The sequence below is a fragment of the Enhydra lutris genome, unplaced genomic scaffold (assembly GCF_002288905.1).
Source record: "Enhydra lutris kenyoni isolate GAN:26980312 unplaced genomic scaffold, ASM228890v2 scaffoldscaffold4, whole genome shotgun sequence".
NCBI lineage: Eukaryota > Metazoa > Chordata > Mammalia > Carnivora > Mustelidae > Enhydra > Enhydra lutris.
Window position 1 is genome coordinate 5,870,805 of NW_019154088.1, and position 16,942 is coordinate 5,887,746.

At 38.1% G+C, this 16,942-nt stretch overlaps 1 protein-coding gene across 6 annotated transcripts in view; it reads left to right on the top strand.

Annotated features, from left to right (window-relative positions):
• Positions 1-16,942, top strand: part of LOC111160535 (chromosome unknown C15orf41 homolog) — a 236,973-nt gene that overhangs the window by 78,298 nt on the left and 141,733 nt on the right. For all 6 annotated transcript variants that reach the window (XM_022523708.1, XM_022523724.1, XM_022523716.1 and 3 more), the window contains 2 exons: positions 12,642-12,721; positions 13,070-13,119. In XM_022523708.1, coding sequence (XP_022379416.1) covers positions 12,642-12,721; positions 13,070-13,119 — 130 coding nt within the window. The remainder of the gene's footprint in view (positions 1-12,641; positions 12,722-13,069; positions 13,120-16,942) is intronic.

Sequence of the window (16,942 nt, forward strand, 5' to 3'; positions counted from 1 at the left end):
TCATTTGCTTGAGGGACCAAAATATAGGCTTTCTTGAAAACTCAGAGAATTTCAAGACCTCTGTAAAAATATTCTACCCTGGTAGGATATTTTTATGGTATTTGTCCTTAAAATGAGACTGACTTATGTTTTGCCTTCATTGCTTAGGTTGTCCGGCACAGAGAATCTTGACCTGTTTTTTCTCTAATTCATAAAGCATTTGAAAGATAGATCTCTGTGTTGGATAATGGGCAGAAATTGAATAGCCGTGTTTTCCTTGAAAGTTGTTGAGATTTTTCTCAGGAGCATTAGACGAAAGTTATTTCTGAATAGAAGTGCTGTCCCTGGCTGTAATTAGTCACATGGGCTTAGTTCCCAGGAAATGTTTCTTTTGCTGGGCTGAAAGTGTGTGAATTTTCATATTTTTTAAGTTACCTTAAAATTGCATCTCTGCTTCCCCATCTGCCCCCTCCTAAAATTTTTAAAAAATCTAAAGTTTAGTTTACAGTTCTCATTAGGCTAGGGACCTGCCCAAAAAGGACACACGTTCATGCCCTGCATACTCTCTCCCTTTCCATGCATCCTTCCAATCCCGGGCAGCACTTCTAATGACTTAGAATTAACTGCTTTCTAATTATGCACTGAGGCAGACACCATGATGTGGTATGGGTCTTTGCCAGCAAAAGGAAACACAGGAGATCTAAATGAACAGGCTACCAGAGGGAATTGTGAGAGAGGCTTCTTGAAGTCATCAGCTTGCAAATCAGAGATTTAACCCCTGTCTCATTGAATAATACAAACTTGGTCATACCAGCTGCCACTGTGATATCACCAATATGAGCACCCATTTTTCTTTCTTTTTATAGTCTGTAAGATACTTGTGATCTTGCCAGGTTCAGGGCTACCTCAGGAAATTTTGGTAGGTCTATGCTACATCAGCTTTCTCCCCTGACCTTGAGCTAAGTCTTCTTTTTACCTGTGACACAACTGACATGCTGGATTCCTGTAAGCTAGGACTAGAGAGCTCAGCTTCATTTTGAGGACTTATATTTGTTCTACGAGGAATGCCAAGTACCTTGGAATTTTAATTGCTAATATTTGAATCCAAGGGAGATCTAGGAGGGAGGAGGGGATCCCAAGGGAAAACTTGAGTTATTCTTAGAAGTACGATGCATTAATCTAGAACAGTTCGGTTCACTTTTGAAGACCATAGGAATGATGCTAGAGAAAGATTAGGCTGGTAATTTTGATCCTAAACTGGCCAAGTTTGTATCGAGGTTCTACCAGTAATCAGGAGTGGGACTTTGGGGAAGTTACTCAAATTCCTCATGCCTTGGGTGCACCTGGGTGGCTCATTCAGCTAAGCATCTGCCTCTGGCTCAGGTCAGGATCCCATGGTCCTGAGATAGAGCCCCGCATCGGGCTCCCTGCTCGGCAGGGAGTCTGCTTCTCCCCCCTCCAATTGTGCTCTCTCTCTCGCTCACACTCTCTCTCTCTCAAATAAATAAAATCCTTAAATTCCTCCTGCCTTAATTTCTTTGTTCCCAAGATCAGGATAGCCACCTTGCAGGTATATTCTGGGAATACAATGAGTTAATACATGTGAAGAGTTTAGGATGGTTCCTAGCACATAGTAAGTACTCAGTAAATGCTAGCTGTTATTCCTTTTTAGAAGTGGAAACTTGCTGTAGGGTAGACTGAATGCTACCACCCCACCTTCCTGAATGCTCTGCTGACTTTGTACAAATGTTAAACTAGTGTTTCTGAAACTTTAGAACCTTGGGTACATGATAGTTTTTCCCTATCTCCATTGTCCCCCATGTACTAATAATAAATATACTATATTTGCTTGAGAAATTTTAAAGTGTCATTTAGTTAATTCTGTTTTAGAAAGGAAATTATCTTCACCTTACACAATAAACTAGAATTTCTTCCCATAAATAGAAAGTACTTATAAAAAATAATACATAACTGCTAAAGAAAAAAAAATGTTTTGTGTGCTCAGAAAGTCACTTCATGTACCTATGCCCACATTAAGTACTGTCCTCTTTGGGAGATGTAGCATTAGATGTTGTCAACATTTAAAGACTCATTATGTCCTACATCCTCTTAGTCTTCATTTTCTGAAAACAATATATGTATATATATTTTTAAAGACATAGTCATCTATGATGAGAAAAGTTCAAATTAAGTCAAATCTATTTGACTACCTAAATATTGAGATAACAGTAGGGAATACAGGCAGGACTTGGATTTTGAGTAGTTTATTAGTAATTCATTCATCTATTTGTTAAGTAACTATTTTGTGCAGAGTGACCTTGAGGTGATAAGAGAGAAATATGTCTACTGGTAAGCAGCTTGCCAAATATCCTGGCACAAACAGTTCCTTAGTCCTCCATAGGAACAGTTCTCAGAGGGGGTGATGTTGCATTAGCAGACATATAGTAGACCTGTGGCATTAAAATTTCATGGGGGGACATTAGGAAAAAATGTCTAAAAAATCTCCTTCAGTGGGCTGTGATGAAAGAAATGGTTAAGCAAAGTTTATATAGACCAAATAAGCGTAGGACCACTGAAAGCGAAGCTTGAAATCTGAAACCTTCTAGCTTTGGAACTGGTAATAAACTTGTAAGAATTATCTCTTATCTTCTTGGGGGTAACCACAGGGTGAACCTAACCCTCCATGGAAAAGTCCCCATATATTTAAAGATAACATTGAGGAAATAAGACATCATTTTTTTAATATTGTGCTGAATGTTCCTTTTTCCTTCAGATTTTTTTTTTTTTTAAGTAGGTCATGGTTTCACATCTTGGCATCTGGATCAATTTTATGTCAGCAGATGACAAAGTAATATTTAATCAAGTGCCAAATGACTGGTAGACAATATGAGTTCTCCCCCCAGTAGGAAGAAGGGGAGAGCAACTGGATTGGAAACATAGGAGAAATTCTGCTAGAGGAGATGAGACTCGAACTGGGCTTTGAAGTTTTGGCTGAAGGAGAGTTAAGAAAGAACCTTCTAGGCTTGGAGGATGGAATTGGGGGTGGCTGGGTAGGAGGATGGGGTTAAGTATATTCCTGGCATTAACCAGGTGTTTAATAAATATCTGTTGAGTGTTTGTTTGTGGAATAAGAGTTGATGTTGTATAGTGGCTCTAGATCTACAGATTGCCTTGACACGGTCTGATCGGTGTGAATACCCATGCTTGGGAGACCTCTTCCTCTTGTCCTTAGATAATACTTTTTTTCTGTGTTTACTGCAGTTGAAGTTATTTCTTACACGATTATGTGCCAGTTAGAGAGGAGAATTTAATTTGCCCCTGTAAGAGTCCCTCATGTTAAAAGATACTGCTTATTTAGATTGTCAGATGGTTTCATACTGCTTTAGAGATCACTCCTGTGCAGTGGGATAGCTAGTGGGCTGCCTGGAATCTTTGAGAAATAGTCCGAACTGCAAAAGTAAGTAAACTCCTGTAGGCCACTGGAGATATTGAAAATGTCCGGAAAAGACATTGGAAGGTCAGCTCCCGTGGAGATGTAACTTGGGGCCTTTCTGACCTTGATGTCCAAAGGCCTTAAACCAGCGTTTGAAGGGAAGATTAAATTCTAGCGGGTACTTTGGGCTTAGCTGGAGCTCAGGCTCTGCAGGAGCCACATGAAAAGGCAAGAAGACTCTTGGTGTGCTTTGGAAGCAGCTGCCTTCCCCCGCCAGCTGTTCACCTGCACAGACTGTTTTTTGTTCTTGGAGGGAGAACTAGGTTCTAACACAACCGTCTGTCTGAGTATGTATTTCCCTCAGAATGGTCCATCTCATCTTTATCCCAATACTGTCCATCTCTCACTTCATTCCTTTTTCTCTCCTGACTGCTCCATCCCGTACACAGGCAGCCCACGCTAGATCTCCTGTCGTGTTTAAGCCCATTTGTGACCTTGGGTGAGGGGTCCCTACTAGATATGGTCTAGTCTTTGTTTCAGCTTGGGTATAACCTTGTCAAAAGGCACTCTCTGCAGCAAGGCAGGATTTCCAGGGACCTTAAACAGCCTAGAGGATCCAGCTGCTTATTTGTCCCAATTTCTTTCAGCAGTAGCTGGCTACTTATTTGAGCTTACACCAAAGAAAGGAAGAGTCATAGAAATGGGTGTGAAAGTGATTTGGGGGCAATTCTCTACTTGCTTGATTGCTAGTGCTTGAGATAAGGGAAATCCCCCTTTATATGGTTATAGACAAGATTTAAAATACAATCCTCAAACCCCACCACGGAGTGATACAGCACAGTATGCTAATACACACGAATGTGTAAAGGACTTCTCCCAGGTTCTTCTCAGGGAACAGATGGCATGATGCATTGTATGCTGACTGCCACGGAGGGCGTGGCAGGGGTGGCAGGTAGGAAGGGAGAATCTGGCATTGTCAGATTCCCTTCTGGCTGTCTGCCCAAGGCTGTGGCAATTACATACTTCTCACAAAGTCTTTCTTCTTCTACCCTCTTGACAAGAGGAGGTAATAAGTGATACATGTATGGATAATGCACACTGTGCTCTAAGGACAGCCAAAGCAACAAGGTAACAACTTCAGCTGCCCAAGTCTGAAAGAAACAGCATGTTAAATGCTCTTCCTGGGTTATTTTATTTCATCTTCACAACAGCCTTGCCAAGTAAGTACCAGTGTTCTGCTCTTGGACAGAGGAGGGGACTGAGTGTCACAGACATGAATTAGCTTGTTGAGATGACAGAGCTAGTGGGTGGAAGAGCCAGGCCTCAAACCAAGTCTGCCTGATTCTAGGCTCAGCTCGTAACCCCTGCTCCATGCTGCCTCTCCCTTTGAAAGTATTGGACGGCATAGCTTTCCAAGTTCACCTTTCCTTTAGAAGGCACGTTTATCCTCTTTTGAGGAAGATGTAAATAAACATGGTCTTGAGTGACGTACAGGTCATAAGGAACTGTAAAGTGCTTCCTGGTTCTTTGGGGTGTTTGTTCTTGGAACCCCTTTCAAGGGGAAGTTCACGCAGACCTTGGAGAGGCCCTCCTGGAAAGGAATCAGGGTCCTTTACCCACTGTTCCCACTGGGGTGTAAGCAAGCGTAGATTTGCCAGAAATGTAAGTGAGTCATGATGAAAGTGAGCCCTCCAGCACTCAGGTAATCCACTCCAGGTAATATCACGCAAAGACAGGCTATCTCCCTTAACCTAGCCTAAACTGCCAAATCATGAGCATGTTAAGAAGTTATTGTGTAAGCCTCCCCCCTCCAAAAAAAACAATGAGTTTATATTTGAGAGTTTAATAGAACTGATTCTGAAACCCACAGAAACTTGCTAAGCTTGATAAGCACAGTGTCTAAGCCTGTGACACAGCAGCAGTCTTTGGAGGATTCAGGGTAACAATTCATTTCCTAGCCACCAGTGAAGCTTCTCCCATTTGCTGGCCCAGACAGACCCTATGCAGCAGAGAGGACTTTGGCCCCTTTACAACCCACCCCTTTTTGGTCACATGCCCTTCTCTCTATTGTTTGTGGCTCCAGTTTCTTAGAAGGACCTTCTCTTGATATATTTAAATAACTTGAATTCCACAAAAATTAACCAAGGAAACAAGCTTTCTCTTGAATTTCTAACTAAAAGGTTTCCAAAAATTTCAGCAACATAGCAGAATGAGCTTTTATTGATGGTCTGTGTTTCCACAACAAAAATACAGAAATGATAGAAAAAAGAAACAAAAATCTTTTAAAATACAAAACCAATGTCAAACAAAAGGAATTCAGTCTCTGGGGGCAAGGAATGAAGAGAGAATGTATGGTTAGATTGGTAAACAGGGGCTCTCACTTTGTAGATCCACAAGGATTTTTAGCTTTAGATATGGACATGAGGAGTTGGGGCCAAGATTTTTAACTTCCTGAAGGGAAGGACAGGCAACCAGGTGATGGAGGTGAGCCTCCACATATAGCCCAAACCATGAGAAGAGGACTGGGAAAACTCCACTTGCCCGGAGAAAATAGCAAGGAAGCTTGCTTCCTGTATATGGTCTTGAGTTGTGGGGTATTTGGAGACTGAAACTAGAAATAGACCAGCACCATTTGTGGATCTGAGTCCATATTTGCACTCTTGTTTATACTGCTGGAAACCCACGTTAAGAAATTAACAATAAAACTGGTCTCTGCAAAAGAGAGCATGAAACTTATCTGTCATGGTTATTTCCACAGTGCAGGTCAAACAATTTTTGCTGAAATTAAGTTCACAATAAAAATTTACCAACCAAGTGAAAAAACCACCATCAGAGGGAAGATGAGTACATAGGCAGGTAGGCACATAGATAGAGAAATTGCATCACATGAACTGGAAATGAGAAAATGAATATAATAGAAGTTAAATGATGATGTTTTAAAACATAAAAATTATATATACTGATCTAATAAACGAGGATAAGTGAAATAATAGAATATAGTATAAAAAAGAGCAGATTTGAGAAAGACAATAAAATTTAGAAATGATATAATTATGATTGAAGTTAAAAACTCGTTAGATGAGGGATACCTGGGTGGTGCAGGCCTTCAGGTTCCGTGCCCAGCATGGACTCTGCTTGAGATCCTCTCTCTTGCTCTTCCTCTGCCCCTTCTGCTTGTGTGCATGCTCTCTCACTCTCTCTCTGAAATAAGTAAATAAATCTTGAAAAAAAAAATTCATTAGATGAGTGAAGTGTCAGAAGAATTAGATTAAAACAAAAGTTAGTGAATTTTAGGATGGCTCTAAGGAAAGCACCTTTAGTATATAACACAAGAGATGAATAGAGAGGAAATATAAACACTTTATACCAGTATGTAACATAGGGGATAGTAATAAGGCCTTCTTTTTTTTTTTTTTTTAAATGATTTATTTATTTATTTATTTATTTTTAAGATTTTTATTTATTTATTTGACAGAGAGAGATCACAAGTAGACAGAGAGGCAGGCAGAGAGAGAGAGAGGGAAGCAGGCTCCCTGCTGAGCAGAGAGCCCGATGCGGGACTCGATCCCAGGACCCTGAGATCATGACCCAAGCCGAAGGCAGCAGCTTAACCCACTGAGCCACCCAGGCGCCCGGTAATAAGGCCTTCTAATAGATGTCTAATATAAGAGTGCCTGAAGAAGAGAATGGAGGCCAACACTATAGTGGGTCAAAACTTTTCAAACTGGTTAAAGGAATGTATCCTTAGGTTCATAAAACAGCTAATTCCAGGCAGGCTAAATTAAAAGAGCCATACCCAGGCACCTAGTGATGAAACTATTGAATATTGAAGAAAACTCTAAAAGGAACCAGAGATAAATGACAAATTATTTCTATAGGGATTGTTATTAGATTGACAGTAGAGTTCTTAGCAATAATAGATATCAAGAGACCGTGGAATCTTATCTTCAAATGGTTGAAATAAAAGGACTCTTTGCTTATAATTCTATACCCAGCTATATTATCATTCAAAAGTGAGAACTAAGTTATTTTCAGGCAAGACAAGACTAAGACATTTTACTACTCAGTGGTCCCATCTGAAAGAACTAATACATAGGTGCTTTAATAACAAGGATAATGAATCTAAAAGTAGAGAACAGAATTCAGAAAGCAGTACTGAAGGAGGAAATTGGCAAACATGTTCATAAATCTAAGTATTGAACATTTTAAAGAATAGAAACTATATTAGAGTGCAAAGCCAGTTGTGTGTGTGTGTGGGTGTGTGTGTGTGCGCGCGTGTGTGTGTATGGGGAGGAAGAGATTTATTATAAGTAATACGCTCACATGATTATAGAGGTTGAAAGTCCCAAGCGCTACAGTGGGCAAGCTAGAGACTCAAAAGAGCCAGTGATATAGGTCCAGTCGAAAGGTCTACAGGCTTGAGATCCAGGAGGAGCCAATATTTTAGTTTGAGTCCAGAGGATATTCCAGATTGAAGGCAGTCAAGCAGGGAAACTAGTCTTCTACTCAGTGTTTTATGTTCTAGTCAGATCTTCATCTGATTAAATGAGACCCATCCATATTTGTGAGAGCAGTCTATCTTACTCCAATTCAAATGTGAATCTTATCCAGAAACACCCTCACAGACGTATCCAGAACAATGTTTGGTCAAAAGTCTGGGTACCTTGTGGCCCAGCCAAGTTGACATAAAATTAACCATCATAGAAACTAAGAAATCATGTTTACAAACAGGGTGGTTGAACAAAAATAATAGACAGAATAACATGGAGGCTGATGGGAAAGAGGGGGTTTCCTGATTAGAGGGAGTGCATTCTAAATTTCTTAGGTAGCTTGCCCTTGAACAACATGGGTCTAAACTGCATGGGTCCACTTATATGTGGATTTTTCTTATACATACACATACAGCGCAGTACTATTTTTATAAACACAGGAGAGTATTTTCTCTTCCTTATGATTTTCTTAATAACATTTTCTTTTCTTTAGCTTTATTGTAAGAATATAGTATATAATAACATATAACATATAAAATATGTATTAATTGACTGTTTATGTTTTCATTAAGGCTTCCTGTCAACAGAAGGCTGTTAGTAGCTAAATTTTAGGAAGTCAAAATTTATATGTGGTATTGTTGACCACCCAGGGGATTGGTGCCCCTAACCCCCCATGTTATAAAGGGTCAACTGTGCTCAGAGTTACAAAGGAGATATGATTAGATTGGATATGGGTTCATTTAAAATTAATTAAAAATTGATAAGAATACAGAAGATTTGGGGCACCTGGGTGGCTCTGTCAATTGAGCATCCAACTCTTGATTTTGGCTCAGTCATGATCTCAGGGTCATGAGATCAAGCCCTATGTCGGACTCCATGCTCAGTGGGGCGTCTGCTTGAGATTCTCCCTTTTCCTCTACCCCTTCCCTCCCTCTCTCTCTTGCTTTCTTTCTCTCTGTCAAATAAATAAATCTTTAAAAAAAAGAATATAGAATATTTTAATAATCCAATTAAAAGTCTTGACCTAATAGACGTACCTGAATCCCATACCTCAAAAATAGGAGATTTAGTATTTTTAAGACATGTAAAGTATTTATAAAAGTTGATTGCAGGGGATGCCTGGGTGGCTCAGTCGGTTGGGCGGCTGCCTTCGGCTCAGGTCGTGATCTCAGGGTCCTGGGATCGAGTCCCACATCGGGCTCCTTGCTCCGCAGGGAGCCTGCTTCTCCCTCTGCCTCTGCTTGCCACTCTGCCTGCCTGTACCCTCTCTATCTCTCTGACAAATAAATAAATAAAAAATCTTAAAAAAAAAAAAAAAAAGTTGATTGCATATGAAAACACCAATGAAAGTCAAATAGATACCCTCAAATTAATATAAGCATCACACACTTTGACCAATATGATCAAATTAAAAATTAGAAATAAATTTTTAAATAATTTATGGATCAAAGATTAAATCATAATGGAAACTATAAACTATTTATAAGTAAATGAGAACACTTGTGGCATATAGCTAAAGCAGAATTTAGAGGAAAAATTATAGCCTTAAAAAATATATATTGAAATAAATGATTGAAAATTTAAGTAATAAAGATAGTAAGTTTATAAAAGAATAATACAACAAACTTGAAGTGGAAAACCAGAATGCTGACAAAAGGATAAATTAAATGAAATTGGAAGGAACGAAGCAGTAGAGAAAAACAAAACCAAAATTTAATTCCTTAAAAATACTAGTAAAATGAACCAACCCCTAGCAAGACTGATTTAAAAAGTTTACACAAATTAATATTAGACTATCTAAAGTAAATTTAATTGAAGATACAGACATTAAGTTAGAGTGGTAGGGGCATGGATTTTATTACTTTAGGCTCTTGAAATATTTCACAGAAAGCAGATCATAATCATAGGCATTATGCTTTGGTCCAGGCATTGCCTATTGCCTCTCCTCCATAACATGCTTTAACAGGGACCAGTTCTCCCCATCCTTGTGCACGCAGCTCCAAGTGACTGGTGCGTTCCTGCTTGGTAGAAAGTTGACATTCCAACAGTTGAAGCAGTGCAATAGTTACGAAAACCTTGAAATCAAAAGGATGGAATGCATCTAGCAAAGGTTAGGGAGAATAAGTCTCCTGTCCGCATATGGTCAAAAAAGATGGATGCAAGTTGGCCATAGGTAGTAGCTGGCGAAGAGACATCTTACTTATGAGGGATACCAGCTTTCTTGAGCCCTTCTTATTCCTAGCCATCCCAAGATTGTCCAGCTGCTTTTCCTTACCTGGTTGATACTGTTCATCCCTTTGGCAGCTTTTAGCTTCAGAATATATGTGTAAAATTAAGTTTGCACTCTGGCTTGATCTGAGACATAGGCATACTTCTGTGAAGCCGAAGTCCTAAAACCCACAAACAGAAGGCATGCACATCCTGGGTCTGTAGCCAAGGCCACAAATCCCTATTTATTATCATTTTCTTGCTCTAGAAAATGGCAGGTTGCAAGAAAGGAAAAAATATTTTGTTGAGTTTAAAATGAATTTGGATTCAATATATAGTTTTTACTCTTCCATTTTAAGTAATTGACTTGTTCTCACAAGCTTCTCTGATTTGAATAGTGTTCTATTCAATATATTCAGATTATTTTTTTAAAAAGTGTGTTGGCTGTGATTCTTAGTTCTGAAACACAGTATTCAAAAATTTATATTGTGAGGAAAATTAAGATGTCATTCGTTTCTTTTTTCTGTAATATTTCTTTTTCTTTCCTCACAAAATAAGTGATCCCATCTTCTTACGTTCCTAGAGTATTGTCCTTCCTCTATTTTAAAAAGAGCCTTTGCGTGGGGGGCACGTGGGTAATTCTCAGTAGGTTGAGCGTCTGCCTTCAGCTCAGGTCATGATCTCAGGGTCCTGGGATCAAGCCCAATCGCATCGGGCTCTCTGCTCAATGGGTAGTCTTCTCCCTCTGTGCTCTCTCTCTTTCTCTTTCAAATAAAATAAAATCATAAAAAAAATAAAATAAAAAATAAACAAAGAGCCTTTGGGAGTGCCTGGCTGGCTCAGTCAGCAGAGTGTGCAACTCTTGATCTCAGGGTCATGAATTTGAGCCCCACACTGGGTTTAGAGAGTACTTAAAATCTTAAAAAAAAAAAAAAAAAAAGCCTTTGATCTGTGATTTGCAGTGAGTTATCTTATAGTTTGGTTCTTACTATTACTTAAACTTTAACAAAATCAATAACAAAATAGCTGTTGTAGCTGTTTTCTGTAGAGACTCACACAAGAACCGTTATAGGTAGTCTGCTCAGATAATATGGTCATTTTCTACAGAAGAAGGTGGTGAATCTGAGAGGTGCCATCTTCCATAAATTTGCCCTGGTTGCAAAGCTGGTTGTAGACCTAGGCCTGGAAAGTATTTCTTTCGCAAGGATGTTCTTTTTGGGATCCCAGATATGGCTTCCACACTAGCAGAACAAACACATGGCTACAAACAGCTAAGTACGTAAGTGTGGTTATACTCATGCAGAATAGGAAATAATTAAAGAATAGGAAATAATTAAAGAATAGGAAATAATTAAAGAATAGGAAATAATTAAAGTAAGTATACTGCATTTTTTCTTTGTGGATTCAGTACTGTGCTTAAGTGAAAAAGATGTAATTTCCCTATTTCTTTACACAGTATTTGCTAACATTTATCATATCTGTCAGTGATCTTATGGTACCGAACTTGATAAAGAACATAATAATATTAAAAAAAAAAAAAAATCACCTCAACATGAATGAAGTTGATCCATGGTCTGTGTTCATTCCGTTAACTAGGTAATTATCCAATAGGTACTTTAGTTTGTGTTTGTGTGGATAAACCCTAAGCCATTTTGCTGAATGTTTGAGAATGATTCTCTTGGAGGACTTGGAAGAATTGAATCCTAGGCAGCACTAGACTTAGCTTTAATTGAGAGACTTGTCTTCCTCCCGTGCAAAGGAAGAGGAGTTCTGGTCACCTTGGCTTCCACATGCCTACAGAAAACAGCAAGGCCAGCTAAGTGTGTGATCTGATACAGCATTCTTCATTAGATGCCTCCCCTAACCTCTGCTTCTATAGGTTTTCCTGGGGTAAGATCTATTTAATTTACAATGGGCTACAAGGAAGCATATTTGAGGACAAAAATTCATATATAAATAATTTTTTTTTTCTTGCTTAAGATTCCCTCGCTGGTTAATCAACTTTACCTACTCTCCTTATCTGTGAAATGGATGCAGCTTTTTATGGCAGTTGCTGAGAATTATTTTAGAAAGGTTTAGAATTCAGAGATGCTTTCTTGGCTAAAAGTTATTTTTATCAACGTCATTGAAGTCTGACCTGCTTTCACTAAGCTCTCCAGATACATATGCTTGGTTATAAAATGCTTAAACACACAAGGTAAATACTTCTTTTCTGATTGTTCTTGCAGTGTCATTTTTCCCCAAGCAGGCTTTTCCAAAGCTAATTTATCTGCAAAGAGACATATGCTTTAGGTCTGTACTTGTTAATTTACCTTGGAAAAATTAGGTCATCTTCAAAGCTGGCAGTGTGGCTTATAAACTTGGCAAATGGTCTAATTAAAAGCTTCTCTTAGATTAAAAAAAAAGGAAAAAATTATTAGTATCGGTAATGTTTTCCTTTTCGTGGTTTGTGTACATATAGGTATATGTCACTCCTCATGTTGCCCTAAAAGTATGTTGACTGTTAACAGTTCATCTCTTCTCTTCTACAGCTTCCAAGTCTGTTATAAACAGTATGCTACGGGACCCTTCTCAGATTCCAGATGGAGTTCTAGCAAATCAGGTCTATCAGGTATTAATCACAGCTGTCTATTTTCGGTGGCAGTGCTATCTGCCTAGCAGAGTAAAGGATTTTAAACCTCATTTAATTACTGTCATCATAAACTATCACTGAGGTCAGGGTGCACCATAAACGGCAATGCAATATTTGCGAGAAGAGCATTTCACTTTTTAATAGCTTGCTTTTATAGTGAATCAAAAGCATGTGATTTTTGTTTTCTGTGATTAAATCTTAACAGCCTTTTGATAGCTTTTTGTTTTTGTTTTTGTTTTCTAAAGAAAAGTAATTACTGCTTTTAGGACAGTAGTTTATGGAGCCGTTTTGTAGTCACTCCAGACCCCTTCTCTGTTTTGTCTGCAGTGCATCGTGAACGACTGCTGTTATGGACCACTGGTGGACTGCATCAAACAGTATCCTTTCCCATAAAATTTTAGGTGCACAATTGACGAGCTCAGACTCAGTGGAGAAAATGTGTCTAGCTTTAACCTGACATAAAGTTCTGCTTCACAAAACACATTTCATACGCTCCTACTTTACATTCAGTCAGCTGGAGGGTCACTGCAGACCATCCCTTCCTTCAGCTTAAGGAAAATCGGATGGGCCACGGGAGGCTGTCGGCTTGGCTGTTCTGTGCACAGGCTTAGCTCAAACTGCCGGAGTTTGAGAGAGTTTAAAGGTACAGTCATTGGGCACATAACTTACTGTCTGTGAGTGTAGCTCACCAATTCAATGAACATTAAAAAAAAAAGAGAGAGAGAGAAATCTGTATTTAAAATGAGCCAAATTCAGTTGGGTTTCCTAGAATAAATTTAGAGCCTGGAGTTCAAGGATGAACGTGATTAAAATGCCACGCCGACCATCGCATCAGAAAGGGCAGTAGATTCTTGTTGCTTAAGTGCTGATTACAATCCACACTGCCATTTGGATCCCTAATAAACAATTTTAGAGAAACCAAGCTAATTTTTCCCTCTGGACTGAATTTAAGGCTATGAAAACAGATGTCCAGTCATTCTTCATTAAAGACATTGAGATTACCAAAGAGTTAATGCTTCTTTCTTGAAACAGGATTTGAGCAGTCACTACTTTATGAAGGAGGATGTGCTTCATTCATACATTTAGTAGTATTATGGCAATACTAAGAAATTTGATAATCCTGGGTGAAAAATGCTATTTAAAGGGCCAATAACTATTAATTTTTTTAATGGAAATTATCTTCCACCTGAGTCCACGAGTCTTGCATTTCTTAATACTATAACAGCCTTCCTGATAGACGTTTTGTGAGTGTGGGTAGCACTGTGACCCATTTCACACTCAGGGCTACCAATCTGGAAGCTTTCTGTTAAAAGCCTTTTTTGCTGAAAGTCAAGTGTGTGTGTGTGTGTGTGTGTGTGTGTGTGTGTGTGTGTGTTTATCCCACCTTGTTTTCACAAAGGCTTAGAGTCTGAAATTTTTGTAAGGAAACTCACTCATTTTCTTTTTTATAAAGTTAACCTTTGAAAAAATAATCTCTTAGCAGAGCCCTCTTATAAGAATATTCACTACCTAAGTTAAAGCCCTTTACATATTTATCCTTCAAGTCTGTTCCCCCCAATGTAGTTTAAATTAATAAAATCACAGCACTGTCATAAGCTTGCCTTTTTATTAAACCAAATTGAAACCGTGCTTCTATTTTCAGTATAAAATTAATGATAGCGTTAGAAATTGTAGGAGTGCCAACCTCATGTTGCTACAGTGATAAAGTTTAGCACATTTGTATAACAACTAACACCATCTCAGAGTATCTGGGGCGGAATTACATGTTAATTTTAAAGCACATAAAATAGTTAAAAATCAATTTAAAGTTAAGGTTTTAAAAGCATAATGTCTTTTGAAGGATTGCATATTGATTTTAAATATAACTATCTAATTATATATGCATGGACTAAAGTATGAAGTCAACTGCTTTGTAAATGCCGGGAGGCTATTTTTCAGTAATAGTTGAGATGCTTACGGGAAACTAGATTGCTGTATTGCTGGCTAAGAAAATGGCTTGTGAGGTTATTTACAAGTTTTGCCCCATGGTCACTGCCATACATCAATAATAGGTATTATTATAGACAAAGTCTAAGTGTTTTCTGCTTACAGAGCATTATAAATTCTGTTCAGAGTATTTTCTTTACATTTTTGCCATCATTCATTTTCCTTTTTTGGCTGTGTTATTGCCGGTAGAATTTAATGTAGTACATGATTTCAATTGATAAAGCTAATGATGTATGTCTATAAATTGCATTCACTGACTAGATTATAATTTTGCAGTTCCATTATGCCTATTGCGGGTAAAATTACTGTTTTTATAAGCTTTGTGTTCTAAACCTTGTATTTTATATATGTTTATATCAAGCAAAGAATAATCAAGAAGTATGTCTTTCCCAAATTTCAAATTGGTGATTGCTTTTACCATGCAGAATAAAACAAGCTGGGAAATTTATAGAGAACCAATTTTATTTTTGCACTGAGGTAGTAGTAGTTTCATATAATGTAAATATACTTGCATAGATGTTTCCTAGATGGATCCACAGGAATTATTTTATTTCACACTGAATAAAAATTAGTAGTTTTCCATGTGAGTGAAAATGCTATTTGTGTGTTGTTCTGATAATTTAGTAATGTTTACATGGCTTACTGTCGGTAAATTACATCATTTTGTAAGAAAGAAAGTACACATTTAGTAAATAGAATAGGTGCAAAAATCTTTTTACTCCATTATGAAAATGTTACATGTAGACATTTGTGTAAGTAGAATAAAGGAAATTGGTCATTTACAAATAAGACACCATGGAAAGCACAGTAGCTAAGCGAATATAAATTGTCATTGTGCTTTCTTTTTCTTTTGGTGTCTACAACATTTTTTCCTGCATAGCCATGTCCATCCACACCCCTCCTTCCACAAATAGAGCCACTGACACAAAAGGTGTGAGAAAGCAGCCACCTCAACTTTCCCAAGTGTGACTCTAGGACACATCTATTACACAAAGACCTAAACAGAGTAGCAAGGAAAGATGATGATGCAGGAAGCTTAAAATGCTGTGGGTTTCATTTCTGTACCATCAGTAACCTCAGTTTCATGATTCAACATTTTAGATGTAAATAATTTACAACAATAAAAGTGAGAGCACATTTATGTGGATTAGAAGTAAATAATTTAGTTCTAACATGTGGGTTGCCCCTAATAATGAGAGACCGTTGAGACGTATTCATCAGATGTCTTCAGTGGACTCTACAAATATATGAAATTTTGTGATTTGAAAAGTTTTGTTCCTTTATTCTGTTTCCAATTAGAAATTAAATAAACACAGCCATGTGCATGGTGAGGGGAGGAGACAACAGAAGGAGAAATTACAATGATGAAGACTTGGGGCTCATTTTGAGCCCCAAGTGGACATGAGTGGCCACATCTCTCAAATTATTATTTAAATGATATTCACCTGTATGATAAAGGGCAGATAGTGCTCTAGGAATTTTTTAAACAAATAATGCATACATTTTGTTTCATTTAAATTGCCCTCTTGGAATGCATGATCAGAATTAGAGTCTCTGGTAAGCTGAGGAGTTACACGACCAGGTTGACATTATCCAGTGAGGAATTGGATAAATAATATCAAATGCTTTTGACAGAATCGAGTACCAGCATAGGATAATGCTCTTTTTCAAACTTTGTGCAGTCTCATCCTTTTGGAAAATAGAGCAGAATTCCCAGTCCTATTCCTGATGTAATTATTTACCAGCCATGGCACCTTCAGCAAGTTCCTTAGCCTTCTTGAACCTTGCTTTCTGTGATTATAAAAATGGGACTAATAATAGTACCTATTCATGTGGTGGTGGTGAAGATTAAATAAGATGGCACCCCACGTGGAAATGCAAATCAAAACTACAATGAGATGTCATTTCACATCTGTCAGAATGGCTAAAATCCACAACACAAGAAATAGATGTTGGCGAGGATGTGGAGAAAAAGGAACCCTCTTGCCCTGTTGATGGGAATGAAACTGTTGTAGTGGAAGACAGTATGGAGGTTTCTCAAAAAGTTAAAAATAGGACCACCCTATGATCCAGTGTTCACACTACTGAGTCTTTACCCCCAAAATACAGAAACATTAATTCAAAGGGATACTTACACCCCTATGTTTATGTAGCATTATTTACAATAGCCAAGATATGGACGTAGCCCAAGTGTCCATTGATAGATGGAGGAAT